This window comes from Cyprinus carpio, chromosome B24, assembly GCF_018340385.1.
Source record: "Cyprinus carpio isolate SPL01 chromosome B24, ASM1834038v1, whole genome shotgun sequence".
NCBI lineage: Eukaryota > Metazoa > Chordata > Actinopteri > Cypriniformes > Cyprinidae > Cyprinus > Cyprinus carpio.
The window spans coordinates 16519994-16545993 of record NC_056620.1 but is presented as its reverse complement, the minus strand read 5'-3'; the positions used below and the strand labels follow the sequence as shown (position 1 = coordinate 16545993).

The following is a 26000-nucleotide window of genomic DNA, read 5'->3' as shown; positions in this document are numbered from 1 at the left end:
AATCACGAGTTCCCAGTTTGTTGTTGGAGGCGGCACTGAAAGCTCGCCAAGATTGTGTGTGTCATTGCCCAATCAGAATATTTTATGTGTCATTATTCTCCAACCAATCAAACTTTGTTTAGTTTTTATGTTTTTGTGACTTTCAGAGTTGATGTGTCTAAAATCGCTCCCTGTTGCCCACGCAATGTGAATGAGTAAAAGAATGAGCGTTTTCAAATGTCTGCCCACCAAAAACATTTATTTCTATTCATGGTTAGCCTATTTTATGGAGTCATTTTATTTTGTTATTTGGTTTCCTGCTGAACAAAAACAGTCTACATTGGTTTGCTCGTCTACAGCTGGTCTTTTTAGATGGGTTTTAGGCACTTTTCAGCTGGTAAAATGAGCTCAACTAAAATGGCTAGTCTGGCAGACCAGGTAGATTAAAGACCGGTTCACACCAAGGACAATAACTGTAATGATAACTATAAATCTAAAGGTTTAATAATCATCCTTATTCTATGAGAATGGTGGAGTCCACGCCACAACTATAACGATAACGACCTAGAGGAACAATATTGTTTAAATCACTTTCAGAATGATTTTTTTCTAGCTGATGAATGATAGTACCATTGACAGCCAATCAGAATCTAGACAACATTAAATAGCTTGAGCATTAAGAGATTAAGCATTAATTGAAAAACGCTAATATAGTTCTGTCAGGACTACTATCGTCAGTATAACTTACGATTAGCATAGATTTTAGGTCGGGGGAATGGTTCTGTTCTGGGCAAACACTCCCTGCCCATCCACGCAGCCTAGCGTTGATAGAAGCAGGGAGAGCAGAATACCCCCCCTCCCCAGGGTAACAGAACAGAACCAACATCAATGATAAATGTAGAAGATAGCATTAATGTTCTACATAATTATTTTAACAACATGATTCAGTGGTCTAACTCAATGATACATTCACTGCCAAGTCCTGACTGGATGAGAGGAGGAGCTGGGGATGGAGGTGGGTGATTAGTTCCTGAGCGAAGCAATAGCTGCTGAATAATGACTGAAGGGACCTTATGAAGGGAATTATGATTGGTGTCGCGATCCTATAGGTAGACGTGGATCAGCTGAGTGTCAGCTGATGCAAGCTTGACTAACATGGCCTGCCAGAACTATCGCTATGCTCCATTTATATTTATAGTTTTCGTTCTTGGTGTGAATGGGCCTTAAAAAAGATTTCTAGCAGGACAATGTAATTATTTACAATTTAGAAACGACACAGAATATAATTTACAGAAACCGCTTCATTCTGAGAGTTTTTACTCGCTAGCATTGAGCTAAATCAGTAGCAGCCAACTTTTGCCAGCGTTTGTAAGTATGGAATAGCGCTTGTAAAATCGTAAAACATTGTGCCTACAGTGCACCGTGTAAAATGCCCTTAAGAAGAAACAAAATGGTGGAAGGAAAAGAGGATAGAGTGATTCGAAACTCAGAGCAAGAAAGAAAGTCGGTAGAGGAAAGGGAAACTGAGGTAGAACGATGAGACAACCAAATCGTGAGGGGAAATAAAAAGCAATATGAAGAGAGGTAACAGGACAGTGTGGAAGAGATGAGTTCCTTTCTTCAGACATTAAACTGCTCCACAAGGCACTCCTACATAACATCATCGCTCTATTAAAACACTTAGCCACAGTCTACAACTTCAAGCCCTCTGGATACAGAGGGTTCGTGAGGTTTTTGAAAATGAGGCATTTTTCTTTCGATGGCCTCTGAGTTGAGGAATGGAAAGTGGCAGTTAAACTCTTTCCTCTTCCTGCTGCGTTCTGTTTACATTTAAAATCAGCTGGATGGATAGATTTACCATCTGTGCAGCACTGGCTAGTCAGGAATACTTTAAACAGACAAAATGGGGAGATGTAACTGGCTCTGTGTTGAATTAATTGTTACCTCAGGGCCCAACAACAAGGATATTTTCTGCTGGTGCGGTCAGACCAGAAGATCTGTACTTGCCCTGTCTGTATTTTGTTATATATTATATTTAATGAAATAAATTTACACTTTTTTATTAAATGTTAAGTTTTATTAACACAAAAAAAAAACTATATAGACACAATTTTAGAGGAGATTAGCAGGGAATCATGTTGATGACTGTTAGCGTGGTTCAACAACAGCACAGTTATACGATAAGGAGCAAAAGAAGGTGCGGACAGCACACATAGAAGAAGCATGGCAGGAAGTGTGGGAGTGACTGGCTGAGGGATAGATGTGGAGGCGGGGCTTGTTGAGGGAGCGTTACCTGATTTGCCGACATGCGTTTGAGCCAGGACGTCAGCCAGGCGCCCCGCGGCTCCGCTGCCCCCACTCTGCGTCGACGATGAGGAGGAGGAGGTGGTGGAACCCTGGTGGATGGCCCGAGTGATCCAGTGCTCCATGCTGATGCTGCCCTGGCTGGAGGTGGGGGTACCCTCACCCTGGCCGCCCTCCTCCTCCGAGCCGGACGAGGTGTCTGTCAGGGGGGGCAGATAGGAGAGGGGGGAGAGGCCTAGTGAGAGTCACTCAGACCCACTCAACACTCAGCCCAGAAGGTGGACAAGTGCAATTAAAGTCAACATGAAAAGGGATTTGTAACCCATGGGTGGGATTTCAAAATAAACGAGAAAATTGAGAATGCTAGTTTTTTTTTCAGCCCAGAAGGTGGACAAGTGCAATTAATATGTATATATATATATATAATGCTAGTTTTTTTTTATTTAGTATATTTATTTAATTCATTTGTTTTTATTTATGTTATTATTAAATTCTTTTTTATAAATATTTAATTTAACTTTAATGTTATTTAAGCTAATTAAATGATTTTATTTTTTTTGGGAGGGGGGGCAATAAAAATTGGAAATGAACTGCAACAAATTCACAAACACACTTTTTCTGAAAAAGAAAAAAAAATAGCTCATACTTATTTATGATTTTTGACTCATTCTGATGTTTTTTTCTAAATCACAAACCATTCTCACAATTTTCAATAAATGAATTAAATAAATCTTGACAAGTTAGTGTTCAACAATGAAGCCTTTTAAAAAGGCTGCTTCTCATACAAAAGTAGCCTAAAACAATGCCTCAATAGCTATTTGTCTACTGAATAGTGATATTTTCCCTGCCTACCCAGCCTAGATGACATCAGTCGAAATGGAAAGTCGTTTAGAACTGGAGCAAAACATTGGACACTGGAACAACACAAGGGTGAAATAAAGTATTTTTAAAAGTCTTTAAAGATTTAGAACAACACAAGGGTGAATAAATAATCACTGGACTTTTCTAGGCAAATTCTCCTTTTAAGATTGTAAAAAGAGTTTATTTTGGATTTCATGTTGACTTTAAATGAACGATGATTTAGAATCAGGTGTGAAGCTCACCTGGGGGGGTGTAGGCATCCATAGAGGTCTGTACCACTAGAGAACGGCGTTTGGACGGCATGGGAACGGCCATCTTCCTCTCCTTGTGTTTGGCTAGTGCTGCCTGAACTGCTTCTGTGTGGACATCTGAGGAGGAAAAAAAACGAGAAATGAAATGAAGGGAATCTGTATTAACTAGCCGCTGACCTCCAAGCTGGTGTTTACAGTGACGTGGATGAGATGAGTCTCTCTGGCTGATGGTCGTGAGAGTGTGTGACGAGAGCCAAGCCACCACCTCCAGCCCTTCTGTGATCTTGCAATACTGACTCATCTCAGTGTGTGTGTGTGTGTGTGTGAGAGAGAGAGAGATGACACCATGGCTGACTGTAGGTTGTACCCACGGCTGCACTCCTCACGCTGGCAGAGTCATGGCCTCTAATAATCCAAGCTGTTATTTGGACTCTCTAATGAGATACTGAACAACATATTCCATCAACACACTGACTGTGTTTACACGCCCATGAATAATCCGATACGATATTTCCTCATATTCTGATTTAATTACTTTTCAAATGCAGTTAAAGGGAACTGATATATGCAAGCATATGGGTAGCAAAATTCATTTTGAAATATAATATGCAAAATGACAGTATTTTATTTTATTTTGATTTGTTTTTTTTTAATTTAATTTACATTGTCCCATACATATGTGCAACATTTAGTGCAAAATGAAAATGAAAATTCAATTATATAATTTACATTTGCCATTTTCTAAACTCATTTTAATATGTAAATTAAAAACATATTTTAATGCTTTATAAGTTGCATAATTAAAATGAAATTGTATTACCCAAATTGATTAGATATGTTTAATATGTCCAAGCAAAAACTGTAGCAAAATGATCATTTAAATGCCATTTTTTATAAATGCATTTAAACTTATGGGTTGGTCACTTGAGATTGCATTTTCATCGTGATACCGTGTGATTATTGTACCAAAATGCAGTGTGAATTTCAAAATGCATTCTGAGCCAAATGTGCAGCAAAATGGTGATTTAAATGTCTTTTATTTTTCTTAAATGCATTGACACTTACACTTAAGATGTTTCAATTACATTTTCATTTTATAAACTTCTGAGTAGTTTATATAAGACGGAGAATGACATAACCATATGGATTTGACTGGAGCTGATGATATTATTAGTTCATTTCAAATTGTTCCTCAACTGTGTGGCCTTGATGACATCACCAGATGAGAAAAGTGGCTTCAGAGGCTGAGAATGTGCACAATAAATGCAGGGACATTTATTAAGAACGTAAATATTACTGTAAATATGGTCCACTTTGAATCCACGTTGTCATTAAAGTAAGACAGTGGTTGAAGCCTGGTATGTGCTGTTCAGCATTACTAAAAAATACAAAAATAAATGTGTATTTATTGTTGGGAAACTTGCCTCAAATCTACCATAAATCATAAAACCTCATTCCGTAACGAAAAGCTCAAATGCTGTCTCATGACTACTGAACCCTTTTTTTCTTTCATCTTTCTATTTTGAATCTGTGGCTGTCTAAAAGACATACAGAGTCAGGACAGGAACAGATACAATTTTAATATGTAAAGCTTATGGCAGATAGATCTCTCCCATGTACATATCATATATCAATATTTGTATACTGTAATGGCCCAGAGGGAGGAGGCCAGTGACATATTCAGGGACAAACAAATCCATAATCTGACACGCAAAAAAAAACAAAAAAAAAAACTTTTTTTTCTAAAATGATTTATATACAGTACATATATATATATACTATATGTACGTTACAATTTTTATGGTTGAACCTGTTAAAATGTCATGCATTTAAACCATTATCATTTAAAACAGAGTGTGTGTTTTTTTATTTTAATATTAAAGAAAAATTATATTATTTCTTTCTTTTCCTTGATTCCGAAGTGTTTTTTTTTTGTTTTTTTTTTTACCTATTTTTCTTCAGTTTTGCAATAATATATGGTATAAATAGGTAAATTGTCTGGATCTTTTTTTAAGGGTATATAAAGAAATTGAAATTATGAGACCAGAATACTCACAGTGAAGTATTGATCTGTTTTGTTACACTTTTCTCTTGTTTACTTGCTGTAGGACTATTATTGTGGTACAGGAATTCTGTGCAGCTATATTTCCCATCATTCCAGTGTAACGCCCCGTTCACGCCAAGAACGATAACTATAAAGATAACGACATTAGCGTCCATACCAGCAAACTATATCATCTGTTTATTCTATCATCACTTTAAATTCTCGAGCCGTTATAGCAGGATGGATTTTGATTGGCTGGAAAAAAATCGCTCTGAATATAGTTGTGAGGTGGACTCATCTCTTTAATATATTTGGAACAATTTTTAGAACTATATCTTTATCGTTATCGTTATAGTTATCGTCCTTGGTGTGAACGGGGCTTAAGAGTCATGATGGATTACTCATTACACTGCAGGAATAAACTGCCGGTTGACTCACCTGATCGATAACGTTCATCACGGGTGCCAGAGGAGCGTCTACGGTGGTATCGTGAAGCGGAGGGCGCCATGAGTGGCCGGCGCTCGTGTGCCATGGACGCCTCCAGCCCTAAAGGACACAAAGAGAGCAAGAGAGGGACAATTACAATTACAGTTTCAGCCAGGGACTCATTTATTACATATCCACTTCATTGATCTCTTCCTGTAACACTCTCCCTCACAGATGGGCTAAGAGATACAGGTACACTGATTTGTTCTCATTTTAATCAGCGGTTTCTTCTTTCAATTTCTCATTGGCAACCTACTTTCTTGTCTCATTCTAAGTTCAGTGCAGCTTTTCTTTCTAACATATTGTTATCCTCTTTTTTTGGATCTCTCACCCCTCCAGACCTAAATGTTTACTGTTTTTTAAAACAGCAGTAATTGAGCTGCACAATATAATAGTACTGACCAATAATAGTGGACCACTATTATTGGTCAGTACTATTATATTGTGCAGCTCAATTACTGCTGTTTTAATCACTATTAGTGGTTTTATTAATTATTGGAAAGAGAATCTTTTTTTTTCCAAATTAAAAAAAAAATAAAAAATCTGACAGTATAAATTAAAAAGGTAATTAATTTTATCTAACAATTCAGACTTTTTCTCAGAATTGTGAGATATAAACTCGAAATTGCAAGTTATAAAGCCAGATTTGCGAGATATAGAAATCAAAGTTCTGATGTTTTCTCTCAGAATTGCGTGATATACAGAAATTGTGTGATATTTGGAAGTTATTGTAAGAATTTCAAGATGTAAGAATTGTGTGATAAGTAATAGTTGATTTATGTTTGTTTGTAAATTTTAGTTTAAACAAAACTAAATACTAACAAAACAAAAGTAATCCAAAAAACAAAACACAAAACAATAGCAATCCAGAAAACATACACAAAATAAGCAATCCAAAAAAAAAAAAATAGATAATTTATAAATAGTGACAAACATAACTATCTACTTATTGAATGATAATATTTTATTTTATCTAATTTAAAAGTATATTCGTTTTCAATGGCAACAAAAGTGCAAAACATTTAAGTTAACCTTTCTACTATTGTAATGTTTTGACACTTGATTTCATTTGGTTGGAAGTGTAAAATAAAATGTAAAAATAAAACAATGCAAAAAAACGTAAAATAATTTAAACATTGGCAGTCCTATGTATCTTTTAGTTAACAAATTTGGAAGAAAAATCTGTTTAATACTTCAGAGCAGAGAATTTTCTGATTTTACGAATAACATTTTCAAATTCTGTGGAAATCTGTTGAGATTTCTGTGTGTTTTGTGGCTGCCGATTCTATGCGGGCCATATATATTGTAAACGATCCATATCTGCCAATACAGTACGTCTTTGCAAGTGCAGTCCTGATTGAGAAAAGATAAAATATTTAATTCCAGGCACACACAGCAGCGATTGGTCGGCTATGACTCATATCAATGGCTCTTGTGATGAGCCAGCTCTGTTCTCTTCTGTTGTTCTTTGTTGTCTTGGATTCAGAGCGGAGAGCTTAGCACCACTCTGCTCCTCCTGGCAGATTTTAAGACACGTGAGACGGCCCAGGTTGCGCTCGGCGTTCCAGCCAAGAGCTCTGCGTGCAGGCCGGAGAAATCAATTTTGGCCCCGTGCTGACATAGCCTAAGACACCAGCGGGTGGATTTATTCATTCAATAAGGCAGAAGGTGAGACAGCAGGTTAAGTCAGAATCATGCACCAGCTCATGCAGCGGAGGATGTGATGGTGCATTTCTGACTCAAGTACAATGAACACAGTCTTCCTCCTACTAAAAAGCCGAGGGTTAACAGTCACTGATCAATACTGATTGGGTTAACGTCTAAGTACGGCTGTCATTCAGTCGAAGGTCTGTGCTGGTATCCGGATGCTCTTAAAAACTAGGAGACACACACACACACACAATCATTGAGGGAGGTGTCACTGTGCCATGTTCCCTTGCTCCAGTACATAAAATGACTGATCATTAAACGCAAGTTCATGCCTTTACGGGACTGTTAAATAACACTAGTTCCCGCAGGAATGGAGGCGTTCCGTTGAGTCTAGTGCATGCCGCTCTTCGCGCCACAGTCTACGATACGTGCTTTGTGCCCGAGCATGATGTCATGTATATTTTTTTTTCACTGGGAGCCAGACTGGGAACATGCGGGCTGCCTGTTGCTATGGCAACAGAAGCCGTGCTAATCAACAATGCAGCCAGACACGCCGAGCACAAATCAGAGACCTTCCAAAGTTACATAAATTCTTACCAAACTATAAAAGCAGCACTAACTTTATTGGTAGGGCTGGGCTACACAGCTGAAAATATAATATCTTAATATTTTTTCAACCATTTGAAGACAAAACGTAATATTTATGCATTTGCTTTGAAAATGCCTTCAAAAAGGGTGACTTTAAAATATAAAAAAAACAGTAACAAAGCTTGATTTACACATGCACAAAATTTATTTTAAAATGCATGAAAATTATTTTTTTATTTAGGCTATATACACCATATAAAAATAATCCAGAGAAAGGCAATATTTAAATATCTATCAATATTTATTTTACAAGTGTTTTCTAAAAATTTTTTGAATGATGTATTAAAAAATTATTGAAGCCGACTTTTCGATTCACTGAACGCACTTGAATTCATGGAACACACTCATAGTTTCAAAATCACAAAGCAAGAAGAGATTATGAAACTTGTCTAAATATATTTTCCTAAATACCTGTCTGGGAAAACTGTAGAAGAGAAGAAATCACTTCATCTGGAAAAAAAGCACAGTTCTTCTTAAAAAGTTCTTTGACACCAAGCAATTACTCTACAGAGCTCTTCATTTTAATGATCCCGGTGTGCTTTTAAAGACTGATGCCATCTGAAGTCAGAGACGCTTGATCAGCAGTGACTTTTACAGATCTAAATGCAAAGTATTTACTTTAAGTGCACTTAAACAAATGACCAGGGTGATCAACTGATGAATCCCTTATTTAAAAGCAACACTGAACGTTAGATTTTTATCCCCACTAATATTCATAAGAAGGGGTTGTTTCAGTTCAATGAAACGAGAGAAAAAAATTCTAAGCACCTTTTATGAAGCTCTTGAGAAGAGCTTAGAGGAGCCTCTTAATTCTGGTGCAGTCACTTATCACCTCATTTTAAAGCAGCACTGAAGAAAAAGCGGGCAAATAGACTGATTAAGTCTGGAGCAGGCCTTGGTTATGGATGGCCTTGCTTTCCAAATAAGATTTTCACAGGAGTAAAGAGACCAAACAGAGCTGTTGGAGCTTCAGACTTTAAGGCTGCATTTAGACAGTCAAGCAACTCTTATTTGTTAAACTCCATGTATAAAATCCATTTTTATACATCTGATTTAGGCCACTTTTGAATGTTTATAAATCAGATATCTGATCATCTAACCTACATCTAAACATTCATATTATTACTCACGCTTAAGGTTAGGGATGAGAAAAAACCTCTAAGAGCTACGAATACGAATGATACTTCAAATCCTGCACATTCTCTAAGCTTCCTGCCTGTTAAATAATAAAATGGGCATTTAAAATCCCATAAGCCTGCATAAAGGTGGATATATGGATGTGCAACCTTACCATATGCATAGTAATGCAGCCTAGGATGCCCTACAAAAGTCATTGCTCATTTACAGTAAGTACGAGAGAACGACTGTGAAATCCATCTGTTGAGATCTTAATGCCTAGAATATTAGCCCACAGGAAACAGATTCCCATTGCAGGTTTTTAGGATCTGTTTAAATTAGAGAAGGCAAGGCAAACCCATCTGGTGTAGAAAATCTGGTTCTGTCAGCTGTTTAAAGTCTGTGGGTACAAACGCACTTTGTGACCTTTTAAATGTGAGGTGAGAGTTGGGGCTTTTACCTGGAGGGTGTGGCAGATATGCCCCAAGCAGTTTCGACCTCTTCTTCTCATATCCTTTCTGAGTGATGTCACCTGCAAGAGAAAGGAGGCGTCAAAAATGTGCATAAAAACAAATAAATCACAATCGGCTCTTTGCTTAAGCGGATTATAACTGTAGAATGACACCACACCTCCTGCTTTATTCAGGATATCCGTTTTTGGCTTTGAAAAAAATATTTTTCAGTAAATGGTCAGGTAAGGTGTTTTGGGCAGATCTTTGAGGAAACCATCCGGACAGTGTGTGTGACGGAGAGCACATCCTGCAATGATTAATGTAACAAGGTTTTGTGACTTGTCACAAAGCATTAAGAGACTGGGCCGTCACATTTGATTGGAAATTAAGAAAAGATCTGGTGCATACCGAGAGCACGGCAGAGACTTGACAAGTGACAGAATAACTAAATGAGAGAGCTACGACAAATCAATAGTTCTGTTATAAAACCTTGCAAGCCGCCTTGCTGTCTATTGCCTACATAGGCAGCTGCCTTTTAAGGTATATTAATAAATGAAATTAATTTCTGACTTTTAATGCTGAACAGCACACACATAGCACTGTTCATGAACAGAACAAACGAATGATTCAAATGATAAAACTTCTAAGCACTGAAAAACCATGCCATTTTAATTATGATATTTTTTGGCACTTAATAAAATATAAGCATCCATCTTCTAAATATAACAGAAAATGTGACCATTTCAATTATTATCCATCCACCATACCTAAAGATAACACTGAATATGCCATTTTTAATTAATTTACTGAATTATTTGTATTAATACTTTCTGCTACTGAATTAAATATATAATGCCATTCAAAAGTTTGGCTTCTGTATGAAGTCTCTAATACTCACCAAGGCTGCATTTATTTGATTAAAAATAGAGTAAAAACAGTAATGTAAAATATTATTACAATTTTAAAGAACTGTTTTCTATTTAAATATATTTAAAAAATATAATTTATGCCAGTGAAGCAAAGCTGATTTTCAGCAGCCATTACCCCAGTCTCTAGTGTCACATGATCCTTCAGAAATCATTCTGCTCAAGAAACATTTCTTATTATATCAATGTTAAAAACGGTTGTGCTGAATATTTTTGTGTAAACTGTGAAACTTTTTTCAGGATTCTTCATTGAAAGGAAAGTAAATAATAATAATAAAAAAAAAACTACATTCATTTTAAAATTTTTTTAGTAACTTTGTAAATGTCTTTACTGTCACTTTTGATCAATTTAGAGCTTGTTGAATAAAAGTACAAATTTTCATTCTGGGACTGCATTCTCAATTCCATTACCCTTCAAATAGCGCAAACTGAAATTGCATATTGAAAATACACCCAATGGAAACACATCAATTTCAAATTAATTCCCATACATCGCAAAAAAAAATTTACGCTCATGAGGTGGTTTTTCGGGAAATTCAAACTACCAACATCCGTTGCCACGACTTATTACGAGAGGGAAAAAATTACATTTTAGTCGCAAAACATTGGTTAATAGAAAAGCCGATGATTTTTTTTATCAACATATAATAATAAAATATTGCATAAGATTTGCACAAATCTGTAATGGAAATGCACCAAATGAAGAATACATTCAGTCTCATCTTTGAATAATAAGAAGGCCAAATCATGGTATCTTAAAAGTCAACATCATGCTGCCTACCTTTTTGGCTGGCCTTTAGTAGATGGTGCCTTAAAATACAGTCTAGGTAGGCAGCACAGTATGTTTTGGAACAAAGCTAATCACGTCCTCCTCACCCTTGATGCCAACATAATTATGTTCCCGCACACTGTATGCGCTATACTGCTGTGATCTAGTGAACATCTCCAGTTTAGATCATTGGAAGGACAGGAAAAAGTGACAGTGAAGGCTTTTTTTCCCTAATGACCTCTTTAACGGCCCAATAAAAATGGCTGGGAGGCTAAAGGCTTGATGAGGAGGAGGATGGAGGGGGCATTGGGATGAAAGAAAAGCAGAAGACAAAAAGGAAAAGGGTTTTTTTTAAACAGAGACTGGATGATTCATTTCCTCACACCCACTTGCTGCCAATCAAACTGCCTTATGTGGAGGTTTCTGCTCAGGAGATTCATAGTGTTCAGTGTCCTTATCTCGCTTACTTATTCTTTGCTCCACACACACACACACACACACACTCTCTCTCTTGCCATCTTATTCTTTCCTTGTCCTTCCCTGAGGGACGAGTCCCTCATAAATTTTGACACCTCTGCCTAAGTCTGTAACCATTAAAAGCAAGGAAAAACGCCAGTGCAGACGACTCCGCCGTGAAGAGAGCGAAAATGAGGGCGGCGGGAACGACAGTTTGAACAAACCCCCAATATGAAGAATTTCACTTCGGTGCATAACTCACCTCGCTTTGTTTAAGCTAAAAAGGAAAAGGGTTTGTGATGTTTTAGAGGAACTTCTAGTTCTTCTCCACGAGCAATCTGATCTGCTGAAAGAGTGGAATGTACTTCCATGTTTCTACTGACAGATTTATATGACACTGGACTCCTCTGAAAAAACTAAGTAACATCACACACCTCCAAAGGCAACAGTCATCTCACATAGTCAAGAATTACATGAAGCGGCCAAAATCAACATAGGAATACCGCTCTGCAGGAGATCAACAGGAGACGCAGGCGAACACTGTGGGTCTAAACAATGTTTATCTAACTGAGTTAAAAGCACAGTAATCAAAACATCTGCACAGGCGTCAATGCAAATATTGCAAAAGTACCCACATGCCTCATTTTCATTAGCAGAAATACGGCAGGGTTTAAGATGTGCTAAACAATTAGGTTTTAAATGAAAAACTTTTAATTTTTTTTAAAGAAGTCTCTTATGCTCATGAAGGCTGCATTTGTTTGATCAAAAGTACTAATATTGTGAAATATTTAACAGTTTTCTATTTTAATATACTTTAAAATATAATTTATTCCTATGGTGGCAAACCTTAATTTTCATTAGCTATTACTCCAGTCTTCAGTGTCACATGATCCTTCAGAAATCATTCTAATATGCTGATTTATTATCAATGTTGGATTCTTAGGAAGCTTAAAAATATCAGCATTTATTGAAAATGAAACATTTTTTTAATCATATGGTTCCTTACTTTCACTTTTTATTGATTTAACACATCCTTGCTAAATAAAACTGTTGATTTCTTTGAAAAAAAACAAAAAACACACTGACCCCAAACTTTTGAGTGGTAGTGCATATTGTTACAAAAGATTTCTATGTTTGAATAAATGCTGTTGATTTGAACTTTTTTTCCATTAGAGAATCCTGAAAAAGTATTCTAATTACATATTTACAATACTACTTAATTTTATACACCAGCAAATCATGGCCAGTATTCAACATATTATCCAGCTCTATGTCAGACTTGTTCTTGATACTCTAATCATTCTAGACTGGAATTGTGGATCCACCCTCCTGAAATTCCTTCAGAACAGACTCTGAACTGAATGTAAAACAGTCCTGTGCTGTACAGATCCGATTACCCCACGTGTTTCTGGATGAGCTGACATCTGGATGTGACTACACTGAAAAAAAAGCCCTATATGATTCTCTTCTCAGCTGAAAAACACTGAGCTAGACTATGCTAACAGGCAAACACATGTAACAAAATGGCTTCATTCCACTCAGTAAAAAGTTCAACAACAATGCAATTCTTGGTTTTTCATGAGCGCACAATGTAATTACATGTTACAGGTGGTGGAGCTTATGGCTCACAGACTACAGGAAACCATCCTTTTGCCTTTTCCACAACATAAACGTCTTAATAATGGGCTTGGGTGGAAAGAATCTGCCTCTATGGAAATCACAACCTCACAAGCAAAAATTCTCTTCTATTTATCTAAGAGGATTACGAGCTTGGAGAATATCTACAAGTCCTTCGTAGACCTTTCTAGGGACTAGAGGAGCACGAGAAATGCTCCGTCTAGTGTTATAGCGTGCCACAATAGCTGAAAGAAATTCTGCATCGATTCGTGTAATACAACCTATCTTTAGCTCTAACAAACAGAAGGTTTTTGAACAGTGCAGTGTGAGGAATATGATGTCACAGGGACGTGTTCCAAAAAGACAGGATATTGTGATGTAATTGGTTTCCTGTTTGGTGTAAGGCAGTATTCCACAGGGATCTAATCAGGCAGAGGGCCGAGGCGTCAGATGTGCTGTGATCATCTACTGTACCTGTGTTTGTGTGTGAGACTGTGTGAAGGGCAAAACGAGCAAGAGCAAATAAAACGTCCCCTGAAAGTTTTTGGAAAGTTAAAAATGTATGAATGTCACTGCACTAGATAATGAAATGTCAAAGCCAGTGGCATTTATTTTAAAGAAAGATAGCACACTTTTCAAGCAAAATGTTTCATATAAAGATGTGATAAAAAAAAAAAGCAATTAATAGATTTATGGTTCAAATTTAAGACTGCTAGGACACCTGTGTGAACTTGAAGAACTGACTTCACACATTCAACAATAATCATCACAAGACCTGCTGATTAAAATTAACTCTAAAAACTTATTCAGGAGGAAAGATGCCATTTAGAATGATATTTTGTTACATAATGCCATAATAATTGTACACATTTTTACATTTTGATCAAAGTAAGGATGCACTGATATTAAAATATTGGCTGATAATTATTTTTCACTTTACAAATGATTGTTATGGCGAATGACTAAAAAATGTCTAAATAAATAAATTAAAAAAATCTACTGATTTAAATGGAACAAATTAATTTCAAGTGCATTATGAATTTTGATATTTGCTAATGAGTACATTTAGCAGTGTCATTAAAAAATAAAGTAAAAAAAAAATAATGAGGGAAAAAAGTAAGTTGGGAAAAAAAATATGCATGTGCAAAAAATGTAAAATAAAATATGGGAAAAAATTTTTTTTTTTTAATTTTTTATTATTATGGCCAATGACTAAAAAATGTCTGTTAAATGACTTTTTTGTCTAAATAAATAAATTACAAAAAAATCAACTGATTTAAATGTGCCAAATTAATTTCAAGTGCATTCTAGAATTTTTTTATTTAACATTTTTTTGCTAATGATTGCATTTAACAGTGTCATTAAACAATAAAGTATAAGAAAAAGAGGAAATAATTAAGTGAGGAAAATAAAATATGCATGTGCAAAAAAACATGAAGACATATATTTATATATTAAATATTAAAACTTTATTTAAATTCATTATATCATGAAATTAAAACAAAATAATAATATTTATTTATTTATTTATTAACGTGTACCCCTAATTGAAATTCAGACATTTTAAGTATCCAAACATATTTCGGGGCCCCTGTACAATGAACATTTTTTAAAACACATCACCCGCAAATGACATCACTCTTTATATTTACACACCAACTGCCCGGATCACCCACATCCATCCCACAGTGCACATCAAAAAGTAACAATGAGCTATGTGTTTTATCCCCGAACAGCTGAACACGGATCAAATTACTAAACAAAAAGGGTGCGCCTGAAGGGCTAACTGCTATTTCTGACAGTTAAAACCGTTGTCTGATGTGAAAACAACGCAGTCAACATGTTTTTCTTTGCCTGTATATCCTCATGGGAGGAGGGATATCAGAAAACTGCTGAGCCACGGTCTCTCCAGAGTGCTGGTAATGAACCTCCCAATCAATGAGAGTTTCACTCAACTGACTCAAACCTCTCAAATAAAACAAAAACACACAGACAATTCACTTGTGTGAATGAAGGCCGGTCGAATCTTTGAAACTCCTGCAAGGCCAGGTATTCGTGACATGTAAGAGCCTCATAGCTACATTAGTGCTCGGCCTTTCTCGATGAATAAACCATTCTTAAATTGAAATATGTCTTTCCCTAGAGGAAATACTCTTCCCTTGACCCCTTTGTAGAAGCTTGGCGATAAGACCGCAAGCGAGAGAAAGGTGTCGATATCAACAAGCGCTGCAAACATTAAAAAAAAAAAGATAACAGGAAGCGCAGCACATTGACAGGAAAGGCCGATGTGGACGGTTTCAGTTGCGATAGACCTTATCTGATCAGATACATCGGGACTGTTTTTCCCAGCAGAATCATCCAGAGGACACAACATAAAAATACAGGCTGAGAGACTGTCGAAAAGCAGGTTTTCTTATTGTATTACGGGGAATTGGCTCATATTTCCATGTTTATTCAGGTATAATTTTCACTCCTTGAGGTGATGGAACACTTGTAGTCATGGGAGAACAGGTAACTATGGTGACTGTTGGAGAACGCAAGAGTCAGCAAACACCGAGTGATAATTCTCCATTAGTCTAACAGATTATTGAATCCACTGAGGCCTTAGAGAAAGCTCTTGCAAGACTTGTTTTTTCTTCATACCATCGAAATGTTAACGAAGGATACTGAACGGACATGATTTCATGCAGCAGTTCAGTGGAGCAGGAGCCTGATACTCTGATATTCATTATATAAAGCGGGGCAGGCTGTTGTTTAAAGTCTCTCACCTCAGAGAAACGAACTATCCTGTCCTTCCAGATGTTATACCGTGCTCGTAGCATGCACTCTTCAATAGCACGCGTGAACATGGCGCTGCACTGTATATCACTTCACTAAAGCACAGAAACTACAAGCATGCAAGGCGTGAAATAAAAGTACAGTACCGATAAATAACATTACTGGTACTGCATGTGTTAACTGGGAAGGATTTGCATGAAGGTATGATATATTTATTCTATTCAGGAGCAGTTTCCATGTTTCATTTACAGTTCATGTTAGCATTGTATTTGTTAGCAAGGTAATTGACTTTTGATCTTTCAATTCAGACTTTTTTCTTGATATTCTGAGAAAAAATGATTAATATGGAACTGCATTAATACAGATTAATATGGAAGTAAATTTCTGCCAAAAGAAGGTAATTGTGTCTTTTGATCTCTCAATTCAGTTTTTTCTTGATATTCTGAGGAAAAAAAATGTCAAAATTGCAAGATATAAACTCAGAAATCTGACTTTCTTTATCACAATTCTGAGTTTATACCTCTTAATTTCTGAGTTTATGTCTCACAATGGAAGACCATTTATACAGATTAATATGGAAGTCCATTTCTGCCAAAAAAAGGTAATTGAGACTTTTGATCTTTCAATTCAGACTTTTTTCTTGATATTCTGTGAAAAAAAAAGTCAGAATTGTAAGATATACACTATAGATATAAATTCTGACTTTTTTAAATCACAGTTCCGAGTTTATATCTCACTATTCTGACTTTTTTTGTCCAAATTCTGAATTTATAACTTGCAATTCTGTTTTACATCCACCACAGTTAGAAGTTAGAATTGTGAGATTAAAAAAAAAACAGAGAGAAAAAGACAGCTTTAAAATTACTTTTTTTCTTTTTTATTCCATTAAGTAAACAAGCTTACATAGATTAAACGTTGCAAAAATATATACATATATTTTTTACATAATGTATCAGACCAGAAACATGCATTAATAATACATTTAAATAAGCTTAATTTTATTTTTCATGAATTGAAGTTCATATACATATGGAATAACTATCATCATCACATCAATGACCTGAAGAGAACTGCTAATCACTGAGTGAGAACTATTTGGACAGAGATGGACACCCTTTTGTCCACTTAACTAATAAAGACACAATGCTTAATTTATCCTGCTGCCGGACAACCTGATGCTCTGTTGAGTGATTTGCTGGCTTTGGAACGGAGGCAGATGAAATAACAATCAGTCCCAGTGCACTGTTGGAGCTCTAAACACAGATGTGGCAGGGAAAAAAGACCAATAGGCTTACCACGTCCCACATGCCAGACTCTTTCAACTGCACTCCTAAAGGTACTGTATGTGAAAATGAAAAATTAAATAACAGATCAGTGGGAGTAAGTGGGTCCAATTCAATTAACCAATACCCCAACATTCACCGATTTTCAAAAAACCACATATTTACGCACTACAAAAGCTGGGGATTTGCATATCACACTTAAGTTACTTTAAAAAGAAGTGGTTTTGGATGGAGCCGCTAGCCGTTTGTGGGTCAATAAAGTGGTCTGACTCTGTGTAAAGCCCTTTTAAATCTGGGTCCACTGAGCCACGCTACTACAGCATGAATCCACAGTCTAAAGCTCTTACTATACATACCGTACCCTTCAACTCAGTATCTGCGCTTAACACTCAGCTCAGGGTCAAAGAGAATACTTAACTTAGAATCAGACTCTAATAATCAACTCAAAGTAAGGCTGGAGTATTCAAATAAGAGGTAGTCTGCAACAATCAATCCAGAGCCAAGATAGAATTCTGAAGTCAGACTGTGATAATTAACTCTATATTTTAATGAACCAAGCTGTAATGATTAGATCAAACTCATACTGGCATAAATCAGTTCAGAGTCAGATTAAAGATGCAGTGATTTTAAAATTCTAGCCAATGTTGATAATTGTTCTAATTTCAAGGTCAATACCAGATAAACAGTACATATAAAAATTGTATACATTAAATTGTGATCCATTCAATTAATGATCAGTGACAGTAAAGACATTTCTATTCCAAATAAATCCTGTTCCTTTGAACTTTATATTCAATCAGCAAATCAGAATATTAGAATGATTTCTGAAGCAGCATTTTACATTTTAAGATATATTAACATAGAAAACAATTTTGATTCAGATATTTTCAAAATACATTTTTATATAATTAAAAATGTGTAATTCTATAAATTAAATTAATAGTATTAAATTACAGTAATAATATTTGACAGCATTACTGTTTTTACTATACTTTTGATTTAATAAATAATTTTAAAAAAGACTTTTCAGAAACATTAAAAAATACTTAGCAACACCAAACTTTTTAATGGTAGTGTATATCCACATTTTAAATATTTTAAAACATATATTTAAAAATCTACCATTTATATATTAAATTAAATGCCAGTTACATACTTTTGTTTAAATATACAGCAAATAAACAGCAATTTTAGGCATTTTGCATCACAACACCCTCTAAAAAATGTATAATTTTTGGCAGATAACCAATATGGCACACATAAACTGTGCATCATCAAATCTGACACATTCATAAATCTGTAATAATCAACTAAGGATCATCATAACATAATGATCAGCCCAGGTTTGCATCTCTCATCAGTGAAAAGAAGCAGTGCTGAAATATTGCCACCTGTTTTTTAGCATCTGTTTGTGACAGCGTGGGAAGGAAGGAGAGCGACTGCCATCTCGATGTGCTCGACCTTGCACAAGAACCTTCTCTCATCAAATAGACAGGACATGTTCCCAGCTAGCTGTTCTGCGTATTTTATGCTTGCCCCCTGGGCTCAACAATGCTGTCGATGAGAACGCGAGACCCCTGTGGACCCGAATGCACACACACCAAAGAGAGGCGTAACAAAACATGCAGCTTCAACCAAGAGCATCACACTAACTTTCATTGGCTGTCACTCTCCCTTGGTTTCGCATGTACTTTTGATTGAATTTGAATGAGTGAATTCAATAAACAACAAGTGGGGATGAATATTAACATTTAAATACATGACATATGCAAAAAACATGCCACACTGATTTTATTTAGTCGGTTTTGACTTCACATACAATGTTTTAAATGGCCTTTTCAACACTGTTGTGCACAGGTGAGTTTCCAGAACTGGTTCTAAGGAGAAACCTCTTCCTCTCTGTAAACATTTTGGCTTTTTTCCGGGAGATGGGGGTCACGCCTGACGCTCATTTGCATTTAGATTAGCTGGTTAAAATGACAGACTCCCTACGGCGGGCCTTTCCAAAATCCCTTTTATTCTGAGGAGAATCCTGACCAACCATGTCAATGGCTGCCGCACCGATCAGATGACAGGAATAACTCTGAAGTAAATCCTGTTCTGTGTGGTGAATTACAAAGGCAGCTGTGGCCACAGAACAGATGAAAGTTCAGAGAAACTATAAACCCCTGCTACGATATCACATTTGACAATATCAGCATTCAAATGACTTGAAAATCCTCATCAGTTGAGCCGAATGAGGTCTCTCCATATCATCTCAAACTGCAATACAAAATAAACTGATTTAAAGATGTGTCAACAGTGTGATTAAAAGGATTGGCAAAAAATAAAAACAGTCTTTTCTGTCTGCCAGTGGTTGTAGTTGAATGTACCTGGTCTAGTCTTTTCAACTGTGCTAGTATGATAAATGGGGACTGGAGTGATGCTTCAAAAATGATGCAAAAGCATTATTAAAGTATCATGAAAGTGGTATGTATAACTTGTGTGAGAAACAGTTTGAAATTATTCACTAACAATCAGCCTGAGTTGTTCATGGAAGGTCACAGAACTAGTAAACGAGTAATTTTTCTGAGTCAGATATTTTCAATGAATCAGTTGTTTGAGTTCAGTTCACAAAAACTGTCTAAATGATTACCTTACAATTCATACTGATCTGGTTCTGATTCAACTCCATGACTCAAGCGATTCTCAAGTTAACAGCCAACTGGTGTGGAAGACTATTGATGAATAACAATTTCATTATTTAGAAAAAGAATCAGGGAGTTGAATTTAAGAGCAGAGATTTGTGGATGAATTATTTAGACAGAATTTTGTGAATGGAATCAGTTGATTTACTGAAAAAAAGAATCTTATTCAAAAGAACAAATCATACATTGCTACATCTCTAACAGGCAAGCAAGCAGATTTTCAATAAATAATGTTTTCAATTTCTCAATTTCATCTGTTTCTCACACTTTTGTGTGTTTTCTTTAATCTTGAAACCAGTAATAGATTGGTCACAATAAGCCAATATTTTTTTATTACAATTATTATGAAAACACATTCCAAGGAGTCAGGACAGTTTAATATTTGCCAGTAAATATTTAAATCAAATACAGCAAATTGCCTATTAAAATCACTATTTTGTAGAAATTAAATAAAAATGGAACAAAAAGTAAAATCAATAATTTTAAAATGATACAAGGGACATTAGACAACGTTACAGCTAATTTACAATTTCTTGTAATTGCTTGGACAAAATCCACTAATTAGATTTAAAAAAAATACTTTTTATAGGTTAGAACAACATGAGTGAATAACGACAGAAGTGAATAAATAATGACAGAATTGGATGGCAGAAAATATTACATTAAAAAAAAAAAGAATTACACAGATTATCTTAAAGTAAAAATGCTGCCTACATAATGCAGAAAGTTTTCATAGCAGCATGTAGTGGAGACAGACTGTCTAGCAGTATGTGTTCATGTGCTTTTGCACTGGAACCCGCAGTCAACAGCTTGCATGGATCTATCACAGCACAGAGTTAATCACTCTGAGTGCATTCACAAATCATATCATGCCATTATTTGAGGTCTTCGTTTAGAATTCCATCTCTGTGTCTCTTTTTGCAAATGCTCCAACGTAAATCAGCAGGCCTACAAACAGAAGCTTTTAAGGAGGCGGTTCTATTCTGGACATCTCGCCGTGACACATGATCAATTAGAAAAGAACTGCGAACACTTCGGGGATTCCGTCCCACCCACCCCCTCTCTCCCCATCTCGCTGGCACAGAGAACCCATGTGCTTTTAGCCGGGCCTTTATAAACCCGACTCCCTGAATGCTATAGTGTGCTGTATTCTATTCAATCAAATGAAAATGCATTACAGAGAAAATTAATTCACTCCAGCCTTTGCATTTGTCAAACTCACGGGAACAACTTTAAGAGCTCAATCTTCTTTTCAGTCGAGGGAAATAAATAAATAAATGTTAGACTTAAGCAGTCTGTTAGGAGGACTATGCTTGACAGGGGCAACAATTGTAGTCACCATTAGGACTCTAATAAAACCATTAATGTCAATTTTGCTGCGTTATAGATCAGCAGAGCAGACAGCGGATTCAGATGGGAGTAAAAGATTGCAGGACGAGACCAAACAAGACCACGTCTGGTTATCGGCAGGTCTGTCATGATGCATCAGGAGAGGAAAGCTTCTTTCAAACCTCATTATAATGTGAAAATGATTATAAAAAATGGCATTCAGCTTGCGAGCTCATTGTTGCTTCTCAGTAAGATCTGAAATGAACTTTCACACATTAAATTAAAACTAAAGATCAAGCTCAATCAAAAAGCTTTTTTATTATTATAATTATTAAAAGTACATAATCATTTACAGCTTCTGCCAAGGAATAAAAAAATAATTATTTATCACAATTTAGACTTTGTTTCTCAGAATTCTGACATTCAAACTAAGAAATACAAATGTATTTCAAGATATAAACCGTTTTAAGAAGCAATTCTATCGCAAATGTATTGCAAGATATAAACACATTTGCAATATTTTAACTTTACGTTTTCATCATCGCAAAGTTCACATTGAAAGAAAGTCTGAATTGTAAGGAAAAAATTTAAAATTGCAAGAAAAATTTCACAATTACCCTTTTTAAGTAGTAATAACCAAAGTAGTTTTGGACTCCACTGACTTTCATCTTATGGACAAAACGATTATTGAGAAAATCTCATCTCAGTACTTTTTTATAGTGAACTATCCCTTTAAGCCAAAGTTTAAACTATGAATTGCAAATAAATCATATTACAGGTCTTTAAAGAGAAACATGCAGACCAGAGCAGCCAGGACAAAACAGAAGCTGGCTTTTGTTTTCTAGAAGGATGTAGCTTTCAAAAGATGTTCTAGTGATGTAACCTCAGAGACAGCAGGTGAATGTGTCGTGTTGTTTTATGAATTACAGATACAACAATAAAATGTCTATTTACACTCAGCAGACTGAGCCATAATAGAGTCTGGCACGCCAGACCCCCTCCTCACCAAACCAGTGAGTTCAAACCCCCATTTGGATAAAAGTCAACATTCATTTTATTCCCGCCGACGCTCTTTGTCACCAAACAAATGACTCCAGGAGTACAACAGAGCTCTAATGGGTGAGAGGGAACATCAGGCGGGGATATTTCTGTCAGTGTGAAGGGTCTGCGAGGTGAGAGCTAATCAAAGACAGAAAAATAATAATATGACAAGCCAGACCATTATGAGAGCCAGGGATGAAGAAAAGGTCAGGCATTCGCTCACGGCAGGAGGGCTGTGGAGGAGGGGAATCAGTGGATGCAATTGGCCCATTCTTCAACTACTGGCTCTTTGGACCTCTGGACTTTTTTAAATGAAACACACTTTTATTTAGTTTGGCTGCAAACAAGGTCAGTAAATATACAATGTTTATACAACATATGCATTCAGTCTTTTTCTGAACCAATAAATGCCATTTCCACTAGGGATGCTCCAATACCACTTTTTCCAGTACTTGGCCAAACCAATACCTTCATTTTTGGTACTTCCCGATAACGACAACCGATACCGGTATTTTCATTGTATTTGTAAATTTTTTTAATATTGGGTACAGAAACCAAAAGAATATGTATAATGTTAGTTGGTTAACTTAATTTATCAAATAGATATATCTTTCACACTTAGGGGCCGTTCACATATCGCGTCTTTTGTGCGCTCAAGTTCGTTATTTCAAATGTAGACTCGCAGCAGGCACGCTCATTTTTGAAGTGATGCGGTCACAAAGCGCACGCGGTGCGGCGTGCTCATTTTTTTCAGGCACGTCTGCGCTGCACCAAGATAAAAACATTTCAACTTTTCAGAATGCCGCAAGTGCACCGTGGGTCATGTGACAATGACCAACCAATGGTTGCTTAGCAACGGCAGACACCTCATGAGCGCAAGTGCCCAAAGGCTTTTGGAAAAAAGCAGAAAGTGGCGCGCCTAGCGTTTTCCACACGTTTTTAGGCGTGATATGTGAATGGCCACTTAAAGGGGTGAAAGATATATCTATTTCAAGGGGAAGTCGTGGCCTAATGGTTAGAGTTTGACTCCTAACCCTAAGGTTGTGGGTTCGAGTCTTGGGCCAGCAATACCACGACTGAGGTGCCCTTTAGCAAGGCACCGAACCCCCGACTACTCGCCGGGCGCCGCAGCATAAATGGCTGGCCACTGCTCCGGGTGTGTGTGTGCACTTTGGATGGGTTAAATGCAGAGCACAAATTCTGAGTATGGGTCACCATACTTGGCTGTATGTCACATCACTTTCACTGTCACTTAATTATGCCCATCAAAATGTATTTTACAAATTTTAGTTACTTTCACTGTTCATTTTTTGCTCTATGGTACATCAAGTTTAATGTAATAGCATTAGAGCTGCTCCATTGCAGCGGCTAAGTACTGTAATCATGTGTTTTGCTGTAATAATACAGGGAACCACTCGTTATAAATCTTTCAGAAATATAAATAGCATTTTTTCATCTGAAACATGCTGCAATTTATATTCTAAAGCAACTCACATAATACAGAAACACTCATGAAGCAAGCAAAACATGCACAATGAGTTTTGAGTGGGAGAAGAGTATCTTAATAAAGTCGTTTAAAGATCTTGTATTGAATCTTGATTTTTTTGGTTTGTGTTCCGAAGATGAACGGAGGTCTTACGGGTTTGGAACGACATGAGGTTGAGTAATTAATGACAGAATTTTCATTTTTGGGTAAACTATCCCTTTAACATTTTGGCTGTTCAGTAATACTTACAAAGCACCTATTCTGCATGACCATATTCTACATCCCTAATCCTACCCAATACCTAAACTTAACAACTACATTATTAACTATTAATAAGCAGCAAATTAGAAGTTTACTAAGGCAAAAGTGGAAGTTAATGGTTTGTCAATAGCAAGAACTGAACCTTAAAATAAAGTGTGACCAAAGTCCCCTCAGCAGAGGAAACTAACAAAGGCATGATGTAAGAGCGAGTGATGAAGAAGTGAAGGGGGAATAGCTGAGCCGGGTCACAACTAACTGCCTCTCTAATTTCTGAGATCCATGTCTTTCCATGACAGAGGGCTGGCGACATCAAAGCCCTCCACAAGTTTCCATGGAGATGCCTCTTGTCATCTTGGATGGCTTCTATCACGGCTGGCTCTTATATGTGCTGGATGAACAAGAGCAGACCGTCAGACGACTATGATACGAACCACGAGACCACTGCTGGAATCAGGGTGACTGTCTCCTACTTTAAAACACTCTGTGGAATGACAAGATTTGGAAACCACAGATAATCTGGTATTCAATAGAATTTAATCATACTGGACTTTGAAAACTTGAAAACTTGTTTATGGGGTTCATATGAGACGTTTTGTCTGCTGAACAGTAGGAATGTTGTGGTATATACAGCAGTACAATCCATTCTACTTCTACCCGCCAAGCCAAGTTTGACTCTGAATAACGTCTATACACTATGTTGACCTAACTAAATCTAAATGGTTCTTTACAATGTATTAATTTCAGTACTCAAAACTTTCTCCTCATTCCAAAATGATCATATATTAAAACAAAGCAACAGAAATGGCTAGTTCCAAAATTGTTTTATCCACAAAAAAAGTCTTTAATAAAACAAATTTTTAAAATTAAAAATCATGAAAAATTTAATGTAAAATTGTAGGTACAAGAAACCTTATAAGTGGACCTCGAAGACAAAAATGTAATTATATCAGATTACTGTACAAATCCTAACCTGTAGGGTTATAAAACATTTGGTATTTTTTAATTGAACAAAGGCATAATTTAATATTGAAGTAAGAACACACAGATATTACAATGCTGGCAAAAATAAGCCAATAAATATTTTCAGATGACTGATAAATTACTTATAGTAAAATTATAGACTATTTTGCCTAATAAATCAAACAAAAAAAACACTACAAACTAAAATCAATAATGTAAATGTGACAAGTTTAGGAATTTAATAATCAAAACATTATAATGTACATTATGAAAATGGACACTAATTTTAAGATTTACTTAACACAACATTTAACAGTGTTATTAAATTATTAATATTTTATAAAATCATATATGTTAAAAGATTATTTATGGTTCTAAATGAGCATCAGATGACGGCAAAGGTAATCTAAATGTAAAAATAGGAGAAATCAGCAATTCCCACAATTAAATAACACAGACTGATACCGTCCAAAATTTAAATTTGTGTTGTTTTTCAAAACATAGCTAGGTCAGAAACCCACACAATCCTCATCTTGTCATATCAGAGCTAGTTAATTTAACTAAGAGTCTTTTCAGACATTAATTACACTGTGTGAATCAGCACGCCGCTGATAGC

The 26000-nt window shown here is 36.0% G+C and overlaps 1 protein-coding gene across 1 annotated transcript in view; it reads right to left on the bottom strand.

Annotated features, from left to right (window-relative positions):
• Positions 1–26000, bottom strand: part of LOC109049148 (disco-interacting protein 2 homolog C-like) — a 98058-nt gene that overhangs the window by 40536 nt on the left and 31522 nt on the right. The window contains 4 exon segments of the mRNA XM_042751562.1: positions 2273–2482; positions 3387–3512; positions 5878–5985; positions 9800–9871. Of these exon segments, the coding sequence (XP_042607496.1) occupies positions 2273–2482; positions 3387–3512; positions 5878–5985; positions 9800–9871 (516 nt within the window).